We start from the raw sequence: 20,417 nt of genomic DNA on the forward strand, positions 1-20,417 counted from the left end.
CAGCTCTTTGCAGATTTTTGTCATCAGTCCTTTATCATTAGTGTTGTGTGCAAAAATGTTCTCCCAGTCGGTGGGGTTTCTCTCTGTTTTTGTTATTGTCTCTTTTGCTGTGCAGAAGCTCTTTAATTTGATGTAGTCCCAGCTGTTTATCTTTGCCTTCACTATCACCGCTTTGGGTGATGTGTCTGTAAAGATGTCTTTGATGTGCATATCACGTAGTGTTTCTGTTATAGAGCAACCCCGATATTAAACGGGTTCCTGGCTGTGGGTCCTCACCCGCGCGCTTTAAAGGGACTTATGAATACTCTACTACAGACACACACAAAAGGGTTAATAAAAGGTTTATTTACAAGAGAAAAGGAAATAAGGAAAATGTACAACTCAGGGAGAAAATAGGGAAATAAAGTCTTTAATGCGTCCTACCCGATCCGACGACCTGGAAACCCAAAGTCACTCTCAGAGCTGGCCGGACGCTGCGAGCTGGCAGAGAGCCAAAAATGGGGATCCCCAAAGCCCATGTGTCTGCCTTTTATATCCACCTGGCTGCTTAACCCCACCCTCAGGTCCCAGCCACCTTCCCTTTGGTGGTGATGGGATTTGGAGTTCCCATTGTCTTTGGCTTTGACCTGGGGTGGGGGTGGAGTCCACAAAGCCTGTATGGAATTAGCTTTGGGACATCCTTTTCCCCCTAACATTTCGCCTATGTTTCATTCTATGTATTTTATGGTTTCAGGTCTTATGTCTAGTTCTTTAATCCATTTTGAGTTGTTTTTTTTTTTTTTAATAATTTTTTTTATAGAGGCATGTTTTATTTATTTGTTTGTTTGTTTCTTTTGTTTATACATGCACTGGGTACAGTCAGAAGCGCGGGAGGGTGAGAGAATTCACCAGAGCCAGAGCGGGGAGCAGAGCAGGCAGAAGGACCGAAGCACACTGCTGAGGGGAGCAGCGGGCGGCAGGAAAGGCCTGCGCGCCATGTGGGACCCTCCTCCAGTGGCCGGAGAGCAGCCGGGGATCAAACCGGCGCTGCGGAGGCCGCGGGCAGCTTTGCAACCCAGCACTCAACCACTGCGCCACTGGGGAGACCCTTGAGTTGGTTTTTGTGTATGGTGTGAGGTAGTAGTCAAGCTTCATTCTTTTGCATGTAGTGACCCAGTTTTCCCAGCACCATTTATTGAACAAACTTTCTTTGCTCCAATGCATATTCTTTGCTCCTTTGTCAAAGATTAGTTGACCATAAATCTGTGGGTTTATTTCTGAATTTTCTGTTCGATTCCATTGGTCTGTGTGTCTGTTCTTGTTCCAATACCATGCAGTTTTGATGATTATGGCTTTGTAGTACAGTTTGAAGTCTGGGAGTGTGATGCCTCCATTCCCTTCTTTTTTTTTCAGGAGAGCTTTGGCTATTTGGGGTTTTTGGTGATTCCATATAAATTTCATGAAGAATTGTTCTATTTGTTGAAGAATGTCATTGAAATTTTTTTTGGAATAGCATTGAATCTGTATATTGCTTTTGGTAGGATGACCATTTTAATAATGTTTATTCTTCCAATCCATGGGCAGGGGATGTCTTTCCATTTCTTTGTGTCTTCTTCCATTTCTTTTAACAGTGTTTTATAGTTTTCTTTGTATAGGTCCTTTACCTCTTTTGTTAGATTTATTCCCAAGTATTTGATTTTTTTTTTTTTTGCTTCGATAATAAAAGGGATTTTTTTTTTATTTCTTCTTCAGATTTATTGTTTGTGTATAGGAAGGCTACTGATTTTTGCGTGTTGATTTTGTATCCTGCCACTTTACTGAACTGATTGATGAGTTCAATTAGTTTTTCTGTGGAGTTTTTGGGGTTCTCTATGTATATTATCATATCATCTGCAAATAGTGATAGTTTGACTTCTTCTTTTCCTATTTGGATTCCTTGGATGTCTTTCTCTTGTCTTATTGCTCTGGCTAGGACTTCCAGTATTATATTGAAAAGCAGTGGTGAGAGTGGACATCCTTGTCTTGTGCCAGATCTTAATGGAAATGCTTTCAGCTTTTCGCCATTGAGAATGATACTGGCTGTTGGCTTGTCATAGATGGCCTTTATGATGTTGAGGTATGTTCCTTGTATCCCAAGAATTTCAAGGGCTTTTATCATGAATGGGTGTTGCACTTTGTCGAAAGCTTTCTCGGCATCTATTGATATTATCATATGGTTTTTATATTTCTTTTTGTTGATGTGTTGGATAACGTTGATTGATTTTCGGATGTTGAACCATCCTTGTGTCCTTGGAATGAATCCTACTTGGTCGTGGTGAATTATGGATACATTGTTGGATTCTGATAGCTAAAATTTTATTGAGGATTTTTGCATCAGTGTTCATTAGGGAGATTGGCCTGTGGTTTTCCTTTTTTGTGTTGTCCTTGTTCGGTTTTGGTATTAGTGTAATGTTGGCTTCATAGAACGTGTTTGGTATTATCCCTTCCTTCTCAATTTTTTGGAAGAGTTTGTGAAGGATAGTCACTAATTCGTCTCTGAATGTTTGGTAGAATTCATTTGTAAATCCATCAGGTCCTGGGCTTTTGTTTTTGGGGAGATTTTTGATTACCATTTCAATTTCGCTGCTTGTAATTGGTCTATTTAGGTGTTCTATTTCTTCGTTATCTAGCTTTGGGTGATTGTAGAGTTGTAGGAATTTGTCCATCTCCTCTAGATCGTTGAACTTGTTTCCATATAATTGTTCATAGTAGTTTCTGATTATTCTTTTGATTTCAGCTGTGTCCGTTGTGATTTCTCCTCTTTCATTTATGATCCTGTTTTATTTGTGCTTTCTCCCTTTTTTCCTTTGTGAGCCTGGCTAGTGGTTTGTCTATTTTATTTATTTTTTCGAAGAACCAGCTTTTGGTTTCAATGTTATATTGTTTTAATTTCTGTTGCTTAATAGTTTAAAGTGAGGTAATATTTTTTCCTTTTTTCTGAGAATTTCTTTGGCTACTAAAGTCCTTCATGATTTATATAAATTTCAATTTTTTCCAGTTTCTTTGATGAATATTGTTGGTGTACTGATGAGGATTATGTTAAATTTATATATCTTTTTTGATATAAAAGTCATGTGGATTATACCAATTCTGCCCATCCATAAATATGGACTATTTTCTCCATCTCCTATGCCAAAACCCTTTAATAGCGTCTTCTGGGTTACATTGAGAAAGTCCCTCTCTTTGGTTACTTCCTAGATATTTGATTCTTCTTAAAGCAATTATGAATGGAATTATTGTCATGATTTCTTTTTCACTTGTTCATTAGTTTTTTTTTTTTTTTTTAAGATTAATTTATTTATTTATACAAGCACTGGGTACAGTCAGAAGCGCGGGAGGGTGAGAGAATTCACCAGAGCCAGAGCGGGGAGCAGAGCTGGCAGAAGGACCAAAGTACACTGTTGAGGGGAGCAGCGGGCGGCAGGAGAGGTCTGCGCGCCATGTGGGACCCTCCTCTGGTGGCCGGGGAGCAGCCAGGGATCGAACTGGCGCCGCAGAGGCCTCGGGCAGCCTCGCAACCCAGTGCTCAACCGCTACGCCACGGGGAGGCCCTATTTATTTATTTCTTTATGATTTATTTTTCATTTATACAAGAACTGGGGTACAGGTCAGCGGCGCGGGAGGGTGAGCGGATTCACCAGAGACATAATGGGGAGCAGAACAGGCAGAGTCAGTGAAATGAACTGTTGAGGGGAGCAGTGGGAATTCAAATTGAGAATCATTTGAGATACCAAAAAGGGCAAAATATCTTTCTACAGATCTGTTTTACTTTTCCAAAAGATTCAAACTGTCCAGAAAAGATAGAAATAATTTAAATGTTCATGTGAGTAATGTGTAAAAAAAAAAAAAAAGTGAAATGTTTTGGGGGTGGAGGCTTCTGCTTTTCAGTTTAGAAAGTAATAGTTTCCAGGGCCTCACTGGTGGCACAAGCAGTTAAGCACAGCACTCTGAAGCTAGCTGCAGCCTCTGTAGCACGAGTTCGATCCCTGGCCAGCCAAGGAGCTACCTACGTGGTGCAGCAGAAGTCTCCTGTCTCACCCACTCTGCTCAGCAGTATTTTTAGTCAGTCTGCCTGTTCTGCTCCCCACTCTGTCTCTGGCGAATCCTCTCACCCTCCTGCACCTCTGGCCTGTACCCCAGTTCTTAATATGCATAAATAGATAAATCTTTAAAAAAAAATAAGGAACAATTTCCAGAGTGTAGTTCACAGATGACATGTATGTTTTGTATATATCCTTTTGAACTGTCTTTAGTTACTGGATGACCATGAAGGAATTGGTGTTTTTAAGTAAAGGAAGGATCATAATAGACCAAGGAAAGAAATAAACCAAAAATATAAAAAAGTCGTGTCATTGAATTGTAAATATTTAGACGGAAAGCTTGACATTTCTAATTCAGTTATCCTGCAGTTTTTCCCCAAAAGGAGTAGTGTTGGATAGTTTTAAGAAAAGTTTTTAGGGCCTCCCTCATGGCGCAAGGGGTTGAGCACCGCACTGTGAAGCAATTCTGCAGCTTCTGTAGCCGGCCGGCTACAGATCCCCGGCCGGCCAGGGAGCAACCCACATGGTGCAGCAGACCTTTCCTGTCTTGCCCGCTGTGCCTATCAGCAGTGTATTTCAGTCAGTCTGCCTGTTCTGTTCCCCACTCTGGCTCTGGTAAAGTCTCTCTCACACACACCCCCACTTCTATGGCCTGTACCCCAGTTCTTGTAAGCATAAATAAATCTTTAAAAACAAAGTTTTTATCAGCATATTTTGGTGAGGTGAAAGAAATGTCAAAAGTACTAAATATTCTGTGATTTTTTTCCCCAAAAGATTTATTTATGCATACAAGAATTAGGGTACAGGCCAGAGATGGGGGGGGGATGATGAGGGGATTCACCAGAGACAGAGTGGGGAACAGAACATGCAGATTGACTGAAATACGCTGCTGAGGGGAGAAGTCTGCTATGCCACGTGGGTCACTTCCTGCCTGGGGATTTTGCGCTGCAGTGGCTGTGGATAGCTTCATAGTGCTGCATCTTAACCCCTTGTGCCACCAGAGAGGCCCTATTCTGTGATTTTTACTGCTCCTGTTAGTGCTGTTAAAAACAACAACAACAACAACAACAACAACAACAACTAGGTTTCAGATAGTAGAACTGAAACCATCCACTCATCTAGTTATCATTTGTGACATGTCCTGTTGTTAGAGTCAGCATAACATTGCTGGGAGCATATTACCAGAAATTGATGGAAACATGAGGAATACATAGAGCTCCTATGTGTTGTGATAGACATGTATAAATCAGTGATTATTAAAAGGATGTAGAATGAGCAAGGATTCACAAATACTAATGTTGTTCACCTAACTTAGTCTAACAAGGCCAAAGAGAGGAAAGGATCCAAAAATAGGATACTTTAGGTTCCAACTTCACTAAATTTTAAATCGAGTAAGAGGTTTCCCAGTGCTCTCTATGAGGGGAGGAGAAAGGTAGGAGCCATATGAGTGACTATTAATTTTATAGATGGAAGGAGCAAAAACTTTGAAGTAGGAATAAGCCAGGAGGATGATAGGGGAGGGAAGAGTGGATGGTATAGAGAACAAATGGCAGTGTTGGTAGAACTTTGAATGAGCTATGCGGAATGCCATAGAGGTTGTTTGCCACCAGGTTTTCAGGGGTCTCATATATAGTATTGAAGAACTTGAACTTTTTATTGAAGAGTTTTTATTACTTGGGAGGAATATGCTCAGATCTACCCAATTTAATGGATAAGTGAAAGGGGAGAATTGGAGTAAGGAGGGTAGATGGGATGAATAGTTACATAGAAATACTTAGGCTTTCACATTGTTCCAGGGAGGGAAGGGTCTGAAGTAGGAGAGTGGAGGAGTGAATAAGAATGGATAGAGACATTTAGGTAATAAGAGATTTGATTGACCGACTTGGTGATTAGTTTATTGTGTCACAGAAGACAGGAAGGAAGAAAAATCAGAATTGCTTCTCAGTTTCAAGAAATTAACTACCACACACATTATCACCACCAGACATAGAGTTTATATAGTAGAATTAATTGACTTGATTCTTAGAACAAAGATGCTAAATTTAAAATTCTTGGCATATGTTGGTGGAATTTAATACCTTGTTTGTAAATCAAGTCTTGTGTTGACAAGTTGTTTGCTAGCATATATTAACAATATGTTAATAAGGTCACAAGGTATAATTCACATTTCTGCCAAAACATTGAATATTTGCTTTTGTATGTATCTAATATATGTTTGTTTTGCTTGACACTTTATTCTAATTACTCACATGAACATTTAAATTATTTCTATCTTTTCTGGACAGTTTGAATCTTTTGGAAAAGTAAAACAGATCTGTAGAAAGATATTTTGCCCTTTTTGGTATCTCAAATGATTCTCAATTTGAATTCCTTTATTTGGCTTCTCTCAATTTTCTCCTTTTTCTTTCCCTCCCTTCTCCATATACATACACATACTCATTCTGTTATATTTCTCTTTTCTCAGGGAATTTTTAAAATTATGTTTATTCTTTGTTTTTTGCTTTTGGGTGCGGCTTCACTTTTAACTCCAAGAGCCAGAGACTGTTAAATAGGGTTTATTAAACATTGTGAAAGAATGGGAATATAATTTCCCGAAGTATTATTTGTTTGCTTCTCTTACTTTCAAAGGCAGAATTCCAGTCTCAACTTCTGGAAATGCAAAACACAGTGATTAACTTAAAATACCTTATGGGATTAAACTCTTTAATCTCACCAACATACAAATTGCCTATGTCAGTTCGCTTCATGTTCATGTGTTGTCTTGGCTACTTCTAGATGATAGGTATTTATATAATATAATCTGCTAAATATAAGATTTTATAAAAACTCATACTTAAAGGGGAGATTGCATTGTTAGGCAATATGATATTGAAACAAGGCAGGTTTGACAGATTGTGGTTTTGTGGGTTTTTTGTTTTGGTGGGGGATAGAACCAATATTATAATGGGGTTTAAATTTAAGATCAAAGACTATTTTAATTAAAAATTAAATGTACTAAAACACAAATGTAGTTGAATAAAAGGCTATGTAGTGTTACAGCATAGATGGAGCGTTGGACCAGGACCTAGAAAGTCAGATCTTGAATGCTGTCCTTTTCATCTTTTTTTTTTTAAAAGGATTTATTTATTTATGCATACAAGAACTGGGGTAGAGGCCAGAGGTGCAGAGGTATGAGAGGATTCTCCAAAGAGAGGGTAGGGAGCAGAACAGGCAGACTGACTGAAATACATTGCTGAGGGGAGCAGAGGGTGAGGCAGAAGAGGTCTCCTGTGCCATGTGGGTAGCTCCCTGGCTGGCTGGGGATCGAACTCCTGCTGCAGAGGCTGGGGATAGCTTCATAGTGCTGTGCTTAACCCCTTGCACCCCCAGGGAGACCCTGTCCTTTCCATCTTTGATGAGGGTACTATAGTCTCGTCTCTTTTTTGTCTTTATCTAGTTTGTTTCCGTTTCCACGTAATCACTAATTCACCTTCCTATTTCATCTGAATTTCCTACAGTGTTTTCAGTTCTAAATTTCTAACAGGGCAACTTTCTTCTAACAGGTATAGAACCCATTTTCATCTAGAAAAACACAGGTACCTGTATATCATTTCATCTCCAGAAATTGAGCATAGAGGGCAATTTTTACAAGAGGTATGAGTTGTCCAGGTGTCCTTTACCATTATGTCTTATAAATGTTCCATCTAAACAAATATTGAAAAAACTTATAAATTGTTCTTGATGTCCATATACTAGACTGCAGGTGCTGTGTTCTGCACAAAGTTAAGAATTTTTCTTTACTTTGCATAAACTTAGAGTATATTCAGTAATTCATAAAGGATTTTTAGAGCAACTTTTGAAAGAGGTGATTTTAGGTCACTTAATGACTTCGTTAGAAACAGAGCCACCTCTCCTGGTGTTAGGATTTCTTTTTTTCCCTCATTGTATAACATTAGCACATTTAAATTGGGGTATACATTATTAGTCTACTTTATGTCAGCTTAGAATCATTTTGTATATAATTGAGTAAACTGATTTGTGTGAGTTGATTTTAAAAGTCTTAGCAAAGTATAGCAGGTTGCCATGGAGACATACTTTGAAGACATGTCAAAGCTTTTTAAACCAGTGGTTTTTTTTTTTAATCCTTTTTTGGCCCTCAAATTTCTGGTCAAATATAAGGAATCATTCCTCAGAATAATACTCACTCCAAATATGGGCCTCCCAGGTGGCGCAGCGGTTGAGCGCTGGGTTGCGAAGCTGCCCGCAGCCTCTGCAGCGCCGGTTCGATCCCCGGCTGCTCCCCGGCCACCGGAGGAGGGTCCCACATGGCGCGTAGACCCTTCCTGCCGCCCGCTGCTCCCCTCAGCAGTGTACTTCGGTCCTTCTGCCTGCTCTGCTCCCTGCTTTGGCTCTGGTGAATTCTCTCACCCTCCCGCGCTTCTGACTGTACCCAGTGCTCGTATAAATAAATAAATAAATAAACAAATAAATAAATAAATAAATAAATAAATAAATAAATAAATAAATCTTAAAAAAACAATTAAAAAATAATCACTGCAAATATGATATATATTTCACATATATTCTGGAGGATAGTAGGAATACGAATACCTCTTGATAATCAGTCAAACTCTGTTTCCCACTCATGATGAGAATTATCAAATTTTAGATTGCATCAAATAAATATATAAATAACAATTTAATATTTAATGTATTTAAAAATCTTAACATTTTTATTTTTAAATAAGAGTTATAGGGCCTCCCCGGTGGCGCAGCGGTTGAGCGCTGGGCTGCGAAGGTGCCTGCAGCCTCTGCAGCGCCAGTTCGATCCCCGGCTGCTCCCCGGCCACCAGAGGAGGGTCCCACATGGCGCGCAGACCTCTCCTGCCGCCCGCTGCTCCCCTCAGCAGTGTACTTCGGTCCTTCTGCCTGCTCTGCTCCCCACCCTGGCTCTGGTGAATTCTCTCACCCTCCCGTGCTTCTGACTGTACCCAGTGCTTATAGAAATAAATAATAAAAAATAAATCTTAAAAAAAAAAATAAGAGTTACAATGATACCAAGTGTACACCCAGATATTCCTGGCTCATAATTTTGAATGACTGTAACTGTGCTTATACCATAATTTGCTTAACCATTGCTGTATTACTGAACACTGAAGTTATACCAGGTATTTTTGTCATAAATAAAAGTGTGACAGAAATCTTGTTTCACCAAGCCTATTTCTAAAGTTCTAATATTGTCTCATTATTTCCTAAATATATATAATTGTCATCTAATAGTTTATGATAGTGCCGTTTTTAGCACACAATTTCCTTTTCTGATTTATTATTATTATTTTTTAATATATTGTATTTGTAATTTTTTAAAAAAGGATTTATTTATTTATTTATACAAGCACTGGGTACAGTCAGAAGCGCGGGAGGGTGAGAGAATTCACCAGAGCCAGAGCAGGGAGCAGAGCAGGCAGAAGGACTGAAGTACACTGCTGAGGGGAGCAGGGGGCAGCAGGAGAGGTCTGCACGCCATGTGGGACCCTCCTCCAGTGGCCGGGGAGCAGCCGGGGATTGAACCGGTGTTGCAGAGGCTGCGGGCAGCTTCGCAACCCAGCGCTCAACCACTGCGCCACCGGGGAGGCCCTCTGACTTATTTTTTTTGTTCATTGATAATGAAAAATGATAACCAATTTAATTTTTGTTTGGTTACTTATCAGGTCATTTCACATTTAAAAAATGATATCCTAGGCCCTCCCCTGGTGGCACAGCGGTTGAGTGCTGAGCTGCGAAGCTGCCCGCAGCCTCTGCAGCGCCGGTTCGATCCCCAGCCACCAGCGAGTGTCCCACATGGCGTGACAGACCTCTCCTGTCTTGCCCGCTGCTCCTCTCAGCAGTGTGTTTCCTCAGTCTGCCTGTTCTGTTCCCTGCTCTGGCTCTGGTGAATTCTCTCGCCCTCCCGCGCTTCTGACTGTACCCAGTGCTTGTATAAATAAATAAATAAATCTTTTAAAAAGATAAAAATAAAAAAAATAAACAATGAAATCTTTTTTAAAATGTATTTCTCAGTAATTAGGTTATATAAGAACATGTAGTATGTACTAAATATAGTGTTGTTTTTTTTAACACCTGTAGTGCAAACATTAGTCTCTGTATGACCAAATCTCAACACACAAGCATTCAGAAGCTATGTAGAACTAAGGAAGCTCTATATCACAGTCCTATTACCATTTAGCAAAGTTTCAGGAAATTGACATAGTCAGCTATAGCTCTTACACTGACTCATTCTCTACAGGTGGTTCAAGCCAGATATTTTCTGTATGATGTGACACATAGAAGGCAAAACGAGGCAACTTCTCTTGAAGTTTTCATAGTCATATGGAAGATTTAAATGACTGGTTCATTGTCAGAGACTATTAAGAAGGAAAGTTCAGTTGTCATAATGTTTACATCTATAGCATTAAAACCCAAAATGCTGAAGTAAAAAATATAAAGGATTGTCAGACATTAATGTCTTTTGTGCCATATAATTCATTCTCTTTTGATGAAAATCACATATTTGGATATGTTGACAGTGATTTTTCTCATAGCTATGGGAACACTTTGACAACATATTACTGCAGACTTGATAAATATAAGGAGTAATAGGATGAGCAGAGGTGCTAGTAGATGTTAATAGAAGACATCTAAGAAGCAGTGATCAGGATACATTTTGCTAGATTCTGAAATTCGCTTAATGACATTTCATCCTCCAAAAGTAATGGGCAGTAGGATCATAGAATAGAAAACCATAAAATGGTGTCAAATAAAAGTAGAGCATCTAGCAACAAGTTCTAATTTTGATCAGGCTATGCTGCTGGTAGTGATTTTTTCTCAGGCTACAGTTATAGAATACACAGATTACCTTTGTTTTCTGTTATAGTTCTAATTTTTTCCTTTGAAAGTTCAAAGCATTGTGTTGCTCTGAAACTGTGACCACTCAATTCTAGATAACGTACCATGTAACCTTTTTTAGAGGATAAGTCAAGTGTCTTTTGTATCTACCATCTATCTTTTCTTCACAATGATGAGGAAACAAAAGAATGCTTTTTAGCTGAGAAAGAAAAAATGTCTGGGTTGAAGTAGGTTAGTGAATTGAGGTTATACTAGGGTCACATAGATCTTTCTAAGCGTGTAAAAATTATTTTTGGTGTTACCTCATTTCCTTTGGGTTTTCTTCACAAACATTTGCTTTTTTTTTTTTTTAAAGTCTTCTTCTGAACCCTTGATTTATCTTTTATAATATGAATAACAGTTTTGAGGTTTATTTCTTGTTGAAATGTTTTCTAAGGTGTTTACTTAATGCTTTTATAAAGTTTAAATTTGTATCCTACTTACTATAACATTGTTTCTGTTTATCTTAGAAATTGTCATTTCCAAATGAATTTATTTCCAATAAACAAAAAAGATAATGAGCTCTCTCTCTCTCTCTTCCATTATTCTTTTTTTTTAAAAAAGATTTATTTATTTATTTATTTATTTATTTATTTATTTATTTATTTATTTATTTATTTATTTATACATACATACATACAAGCACTGGGTACAGTCAGAAGCGCGGGAGGGTGAGAGAATTCACCAGAGCCAGAGCGGGGAGCAGAGCAGGTAGAAGGACCGAAGCACACTGCTGAGGGGAGCAGCAGGCGGCAGGAGAGGTGTGCGCGCCATGTGGGACCCTCCTCTGGTGGCCGGGGAGCAGCCGGGGATCGAACCGGTGCTGCAGAGGCTGCGGGCAGCTTCGCAACCCAGCGCTCAACCGCTGCACCACTAGGGAGGCCCTCTTCCATTATTCTTAACTGCAAATCATTACCAGCTCACACCAGTTTTCTTAGTCTCTTTATTCATTCCCTAGGTCTGCCATAACAAAGTACCACAAACAGTGGCTTAAACCAGCAGTCACTATTCTTTCACAATTGAGAAAGCTGGAAGTTTGAAATCAAGATATTGGCAGGATTGATTTCTTCTCAGAAATCTGAGAGAGAATATGTTTCTTGCCTCCTCCTAGCTTCTGGTGATGGCTGATGGGTGGCATTCTTTGACTTGTAGATTTACCACTGTCATCTCCACCCCATCCACATGGTATATACTTCCTTGTGTCTTTTTTTGTGTTCATATATAAGGACACAGTCATAATAGAGTAGGGGTCTGCCCTACTTTATTATGACCCTGTTTTGACATAATTATATCTGCAATTACTTTATTTTCAAATTAGGTCACATTCTGTGGTACAGGGGTTGATTTAGAACTTCACATTCCTTTTTTTTAGGGAGATATAATTCAACCTTTAATAGTTCACCCTTGTTCCCTCCCCCCACCCCCTGTTCATTTTCTTACCACCAGCAAAATTCATTCTATCCCCTCATGCTGCCATATATTTCAATATTACCTCTTAGATCCAAAATCTTACCTAAATATAGTCTCAAAAATATTCAGATTTTTCATCTTTTGAATCCTCTATATCATGTGTAGGTGAGACTCAATATAGTCCATCTTGAGACAAAATTCCCTTTCTATCTGTCAATCTGTGAAATGCAGGAAAGTTTAATCCCTTTCTAAGATAACAGTGGTGTAGGCATAGCACAGGTATTTCCATTCTAAAAGAAGAAATTGGATGGAAAAGGGAGGTTATGGGTTCAAAGCAGGTTTTATAACTCAGCAGAATAAATTATATTAGGTTGTAAGACCTCAGAGTAATTTTGCGTGCCTTAATGATCTGTCCCTAACCTCTTGTTTCTCCTCTTATGATACCTTGTATTTAGTTGGTGACTGGAGTAAAGGGTTTTTTAATTCCATGGTGTTTATATTCCATCCTCAGCTTTCACCTCTTTCTGTTCTGCTATAGTAGAGGGTGGTTTCTCTTTAGCTTTTCCTTTTACCATACTTTTGCCTCTTCTTTAATATTAAATTGCTATAGTTTCTTAATCGATGGTTTGGGCTTGGGGTTTCTCTGTTATTTTGATCCAACCTCAGTATTTGGTAGACTCTTTATAATCTGGGCCTTGGGGTTATTACACTGTGCCTTTCCTTTCTCCAAATGGCAGAATTTGCTTTGTGTCTGTGGAAGCACTAGTGAGGGAGAAACCTTCTTACCTCTTCCACAAAGCTGGAAAACTTCTAAATAGTAATACTGTTATAGATACTGCAATTAGGAATTTTTCTGACCCTTTCCTTGAGGTAAAGGATTTTTCCCCTTTGTCCTTCCAAGCATGGTAGTTCTTTTTACACATTCCCTGGGTGTGACAAGTTTGCTGCCAGTCCCTCAGATTACTTAAGATTTTTAAAAAAGCTTTCTGGCCAAGACATGAGATTTCATCTTTCCCTTAGTAAGGTGCCTGTTTTCTTCCTTCTTGCCTGTACCACCAAGGGAGTTTTATGTACTTGCTTCCACTATTTCCCAGGAGCAACTTATAAAAAGTTTGTGGAAAAGAGCCTGTGAGTGGGCGTGAACTTCTCATCTTTGTGATTCAGTGGTTCTGTAATACCACTAGCCCATTGGCAGCCTTTAGCATTTTGTTAAAATTCTAGCTGATTTATTCTTATCTGCATGTCTTTTTCCTATCTTTCTCTGTAGTTCTATTTTTGGTGGATAATTGGAGTGTCTTAGAGAGTTATGGGCAAGAGTGTGTCTCTCCTTGGTTTTCAGGTTACTTAGTTATCTCATGACTGCAGATTGTTCATGTTTTCAAGAAGAGTTGTGATTTTGAAATTAAAACAACCCTTTCTTTAGGTTTTGAGTGATGCTCCCTAGGTAGGGTTGAACTTGATCTCTGAATTCTTTTAATATGAATGCTATTTATTTAAAAAATTAGATGAAAGTGTGTTTTTCTTTTCACTTAAAAAGTGAAAACTTTTAGGCTATGAATTTGCCTCTGAGTTTAGTTTTATTCACATACATGACATTTTACTTTAATGTAGTATTGTTTGGTAGTAATTTTCTCTCCCCAGTTTACAATTTTTCTCCATGATGCTGTGTCTGGGAGTATTTTCTCAATTACCTTCAATTTATAATAATCTTGAAGTAGTAACTATTTTATGACAATTAAAATTATCAAATTATTTTTTTCCAACTTGATTCTTGTATATGCACATACGCTTATAATTATTATATTTTCCTGATGAATTGAACTTTTTTGTGTGTGGATTATAATTACTGTCTCAGGTCACTTCTTTTTAGCTTAAACAATTTTCTTTAGTATTTCTTGTTAGTTAGGTTTGAAACAGCAAAAGAGCTGTTCTTATTTCTCAGAAAATGTCTTTATTTCACCTTTATTTTTACAATATCCCTTTGCTGGTTATGGGATTTTGGGTGGACAATTTTATTCCTTCAGCATTTGGAATGTTATTCTACTGCCTCCGTTGTTTCTGATGAGACCTCAGCTGTTTATTGTACTGTATTTTCCATGCATGTCTTAAGCCATTTTTCTCTTGTTGCTTTCAAGATTTTCTGTATTTTTGACTTTTATTATATTAGTGTCAATCTTTTTGTATTTATTCTTTTGGGGGTTTGTTCCATTTTTTTTTTTTATGTGGATTATTGTTTTCAGCAAATTTGGGACGTTTGCAGCCATTATTTCTTCAGATATAATTTCTGTTCATTTACTCTCCTGGTTTCTCATTATCATATGCTGATATACTTAATCATGTCCTACATTTCTCCGAAACTGTTCTTTAGAGTTGTGTAATCTTAAAAAAAAATTATCCTTTAGATTTTAAAATCTCTTTTGATCTAATTTTAAGCTAGTTGATTTTATTTTCCCTATGGTGAACTGAAATATTACTGTTAAGTGTCTTTACTAAATTTTAAACTCCACAATTTGCATTTGGTTGAAGTCTTTGTCTCCTAAGTATAATATCTGAGCTCCCTCAAAGTCATTTTCTGTTGTTTGCTGTTTCTCAGTGTTTGGGTTACACTTTCCCATTTGTTTGCTTATCTTGTAATTTCTTTTGTTTTAAAGATTTATTTTGTATATTTATGCATACAAGAACTGGGCTGCAGGCCAGAGGTGCAAGGGTTGAGAGAATTCACTATAAACAGAGCGGGGAGCAGAACAGGCAGATCTACTGAAATATACTGCTGAGGGGAGCAGCGGGTGAGACAGGAGAGGTCTGCTCCACCATGTGGGTTAGCTACTTAGCCAGGGATCAAACTTGTGCTGCAGTCACAGCTGATAGCTTTCTAATGCTGAGACTTAACCTTTGCGCCACCAGGAAGGCCCCTTATGCCCTTTTTATAGGAACCAGTTAATATTGGTGAGGATATTTTAGGACTAAGGCATGGTCAGGTATGTCCTGGTTCCTGGCCTAAGTGCCTGTGAAAATTTTCCCTATCTTGCAGGGGTTTTGCATCTAAGAAAGACAGGTAGCTTTGTGAATTCCTACTAGGACTGTTTGTATAACCTTATTCATGCTTTCATGTTTGTATTGTTTGTAAAAGTTAGGACACTGTAAGAAAAAATAAATTCATGCTTTGAAGTAGGCTAGATAGTAAACCTGATTTTGACTTGTAAAGATAACAGATTCTGGTGAAGCACAAGTAAAGTTTATATTTCATTTTTTGTTTTGTTTTTCTGCCTTAAGACTTGTTATATTTGTGATGAACAAGGAAGAGAAAGCAAAGCAGCCACTGGTGCTTGCATGACATGTAATAAACACGGATGTCGACAGGCTTTCCATGTGACATGGTAAGTATGTTTCCATAATCAAACAAGGAATACTTTGTAAGTCAAAGACTAAGTTAGGTACTCAAATATTATCTACAATGAATTTTACTGGGTTGTTATTGTGTTTAGATTTACTTATTTATAATATATACTATTCATATAATTGAGTACAGATTATCAGAATGAATTTTCAGTAAATGGATGCTGGTTCTAGTGTCTTAGAATTTCATCTTATTTAAAATATTGGTATTGGTTATTTACCCTTTGAATTGTTATTGGGAGTAAAAAAACTAATGTAGATAAACTTGGTTTAAAACATTAGTAGGGATTCAATGAATGATAGTACACCCTGAAATTCTGTGTTTCAAGAAGGGGGAAAAAGGTCAGCCTCATTCTCAATATTATATAACTACTTCTTAAAACGTCAGCTTTAGATATTTTACCTCATACAATTTCAAGTGCAAAAATTCTAAAATAAAATATTGTACATGATAGATAGCAGTTCAAAATTAAAGTTTGAGAATAACCCATGTAATCTATGTATTTAAGACTTAGCCTGTAGCAACCAGTGAAGGCACATGGTATTTCCTGGACTTTTAGTGTTTGGATTTATGAAGTTCATTTTAGATTACTTTGGGCACTGGAAAAGAATTATTGGTTTTTATAAATTTTCTTAATAATTAATTTTCCAAAGAAGGAGGTCCTTTATTTTTGAGTACATGGTTCTTATACTGAAGTTACAGACTGTTAAAAATGGAAGGTCAAATTGACTAGGTAGTGGTTATAAACTTTTGTACTGTTTTAAAAAAATATTAATATCGTTGGGCCTCCCCGGTGGCGCAGCGGTTGAGCGCTGGGTTGCGAAGCTGCCCGCGGCCTCTGCGGCGCCGGTTCGATCCCCGGCTGCTCCCCGGCCACTGGAGGAGGGTCCCACATGGTGCGCAGACCTCTCCTGCCGCCCGCTGCTCCCCTCAGCAGTGTGCTTCGGTCCTTCTGCCTGCTCTGCTTCCTGCTCTGGCTCTGGTGAATTCTCTCACCCTCCCGCGCTTCTGACTGTACTCAGTGCATGTATAAACAAAACAAACAAACAAACAAATAAATAAATAAAACATGCCTCTATTAAAAAAAAAAAATATTAATATCGTAACTTTAGGTTTCAATTACATTTCTTCTATTGTTTTTGGCTGGAAAACACAGCTGATGTTTTCTTGTCTACTGATTTGTACTATGGCTTGAAGCATTTAGAGTTGCAAAATTAGTAATGGGTGAATGAAATTTTCTTTTAATAGTATGTGACCTGCATCCAAGAGAAATATCATCTTGTCATTTCAATCCTATAGAGGCCTGGCCTTTCCATTTGTATCTATGATACAGATTGAAAAAGTGAAATGAAATGTTTATTATTTGGGGGAGGGAGGTGAGAGGGAGTTTATCTTAAGGAAATTTAATTTTTTTTTTGGTTGGCATAATTACATGCATAAATCTTCATCTTTGTTAGGAAAGGATGAAAAGTTTACTTTAAACCATAAATACAGATTTTAAAAAATATCAGAAGTTCATATCCTATGTGCACATGTAACTAAAGTTTGTCATTTCCCTTGCTTTAAAAAAAATAATTTGCAGGTTAGAGTGAAATGTACTCTGTCTCAGCTAGAATAAAGCTTTTATTTCTCTTCTAGGAAATAGATTTCCTTACAAACTTACATGTTAGGGAGTGAATTTTAATTTATATGTTTACTGTGTAATATGTATATTATATATATATACACACACTATATATAATTTATGTGTATATAAATTTTGTCCATATGTCTTTCTATTTTATTGATATACTTGTCTTTTATTTTTAGTGCTCAGTTTGCTGGACTACTTTGTGAAGAAGAAGGTAATGGTGCAGATAATGTCCAATACTGTGGCTACTGTAAATATCATTTTAGTAAACTGGTAAGAATTTCTCTTAAACTTAATTTTAAAATGATGATGATTAGTTTTGACAGTAGAATTGACTTATAAAAACATAATAGTAATTCCTTTTCTTTTGATTTTTGCTTGAGATTAATTTTGCTTAACATATTCTTTATTGGGAATTAAGAGATCTGATAATATAATTTAGAGTAAAAAATATCATATAAAGTTGAATATTCTGAAAATTCTAATTTAGAATATAATTAATAACTAATAGTATGTTTATATATTTAGTAGATAAAGCAAATGTATAAATAGCTGTTTATAAATTAAAATTTTTTCAGTTCATTTTATTTTTGACATTTGATAATATATTTTGTGATTGTCACTTGTTTCTCATCTTTTTGTTTCCGTACTGTTGCCCATTTATCTTTCTGTTTACCTCTTTGTTTTTATTTCTAGTAAATAAAACTGAAATAGTAGTAAAAAGTAAAACTGAATTAAGTCTGTTTGTTAACTCCTTTGAAAGATACTGAGGAAAAGGGCCTCCTTGGTGGCCTAGTACAGCCTGAGTTTGATAACCTGAGTTCGATCCTGGCCAGGGAGCTAACCCACATAGGGCACATCAGACCTTGCCTGTCTCACCCGCTGCTCCCCTCAGCAGTGTATTTCAGTAGATCTGCCTGTTCTACTCCCCACTCTGTCTCTGGTGAATCCTCTCACCTTCCCTGTACCTCTGGCCTACACCCCAGTTCTTCTATGTATAAATAAATCTTTAAAAAGAAAGAATATTGAGGAAAATACATTTAAATACAACTTTGGGATTATTTTAGATTTGGTCTGTCTTTACTATAATAGTAGTGTGGATGATTTAGCTAGTAATATTAGATTAACTCTTAGATATTTGTGTCCATGTTCCTCGAAAGGATCAGTATTTCATTAATGTTCCAAGTGTGTATTTTTTAGTTTTTATTGATAATAATCAGATTTGTACACTGAAAGTTTAAGACTTCTTTTTTCCTCTTTAGTATCTTATTTAAAAAAAAAATTGTTACTGTTTCCTTGTGTGAATGGACTCTCTTTTTGTTCCTTTTTTTTTTAAGTGAATAATATCATTGGAGGCCCATTTCTCATGAAATGAACAGTTCATGGCTATATTATTCTGGTTTATTCATGTAAAATACTTGAATGCATATGCATGTACATATGTAGTTTGATACTGAAGATGATTTATTTTAATGTTGAAGTATTTTAATAGAATTTTTGAAGCAGTAAAGTTAAAAAGTTTTCTTCCTGGATGTTAAAATCATATTGGAATCTTCACTTTCTCAGTGAGAGATGATATGTATTCTATATACATGTATGCAGATCTAATAAACAGGTGATATATAATATAGAAAATAATAAAAGTAGATTTTGAAGCTTGTTTAAATAGAATTTTCTCATTGCTATGTTATCCCATTTGCTTGTTGGGGAAAAAATGTGTAGTAACTTCATGAATTTGTACAATCTCTACATTTGCATGGAATGTGAACATTTTTTAATTTAGTTTAATTAGTTGTGCTACCTTCAAGTTTCAAACATCTGAACTCTCACCGCCATGCTTTATTATGCAATTGTGTAAGTATTTTAAATACAAATATGTAATACCTTTAGTAATGCTTTGAATATGCATGGGCCTAATACTGACATTTCTTTTAATTTTTTTTCCTTAACTGCAGAGATAAGTTTTTAGAAAATGTATATATTAATACTGAAAATATATTAAAAGCTTCTTGCTTTTCTCAGTGGCATAAAGTAACTCTTCAAATATTTACTTTTCTATTCTTCTAGTCTCGGCATCTTTTTTCAATATGGCATTCTCTGTTTTGGTTGAACTTTTTTTAAGGCAGAAATTTAATATTGAAAATTATAGTTAATTTCTTTAATGGGGTGATTTTGTGATAAAGTAACAAGCCAGTGCCTATTTGAAAAAAGTCTGTTTTCATACATTTTAATACATATACAAAAATATGGCATTAATGTTGAATTAGATAATATGTGAATGATGTCTAAACTTAGTTAATAGTTTGAAATAGTGAGACAATTTTTTTTTGCCTCATTAGACATTCAAATATAGTTCACAGTTGCATTGGTTTAATCCTAATAAAAAGATTATTTAAAAAGATTTTATATACATATACATATATGTATATATATTTTCTTTTTTAGAAAAAGAGCAAACGGGGATCTAATAGGTCATATGATCAAAGTTTAAGTGATTCTTCCTCTCACTCTCAGGATAAACATCATGAGAAAGAGAAAAAAGTAAGTGGATTTGTTGTTGCTAAATATGTAGCACATCTACTTAATAGATTTCCCCCCTTTTTTAGATAAAGTTAAGTTCCTGGTAACTGAATGGAGAAATTAAAATAACAGACAAATTTTGGCTTATATTAAGACACAGAGTAGGTTTAAAATAATGCCATATTTGTGAATTTGTACCCATTATAACTGAAAATTTCATGATTGAAATCATGAGGAAGTTACTACATTTGTTACTGTGGTCATCTTGTGAAATCTTTAGGTGACTTCAGCAAATACGCTTTGCCTGTTACATGTTAATTAGTAACTGATTACATGTAAGTAGTAAGTTTATCAGTTCTGTCCTTTAGAATAGAACAATTTTGAAGTTCTATAAATTGTTGACTGTTTTTTCCCCTAGTAGTGCTAATGTTTTTTTATTATTTTTTCATGGCTAAATTTCATACCACTTGGTTAAGAATATTTTGTCTTTTTAATTAAA

General features: G+C 36.5%; 1 protein-coding gene across 9 annotated transcripts in view; it reads left to right on the top strand.

The window, feature by feature from the left end:
* Positions 1-20,417, top strand: part of MLLT10 (MLLT10 histone lysine methyltransferase DOT1L cofactor) — a 200,228-nt gene that overhangs the window by 79,318 nt on the left and 100,493 nt on the right. For 8 of the 9 annotated variants that reach the window (XM_037510692.2, XM_054695130.1, XM_054695131.1 and 5 more), the window contains 3 exons: positions 15,645-15,748; positions 17,578-17,671; positions 19,844-19,939. In XM_037510692.2, the coding sequence (XP_037366589.1) occupies positions 15,645-15,748; positions 17,578-17,671; positions 19,844-19,939 (294 nt within the window). The remainder of the gene's footprint in view (positions 1-15,644; positions 15,749-17,577; positions 17,672-19,843; positions 19,940-20,417) is intronic. The other variant, XM_054695132.1, reaches the window with a different exon arrangement.

This window comes from Talpa occidentalis, unplaced genomic scaffold (genome assembly GCF_014898055.3).
Source record: "Talpa occidentalis isolate TD23 unplaced genomic scaffold, MPIMG_talOcc4v2.1 talOcc4.14, whole genome shotgun sequence".
NCBI classification, from domain to species: Eukaryota; Metazoa; Chordata; class Mammalia; order Eulipotyphla; family Talpidae; genus Talpa; species Talpa occidentalis.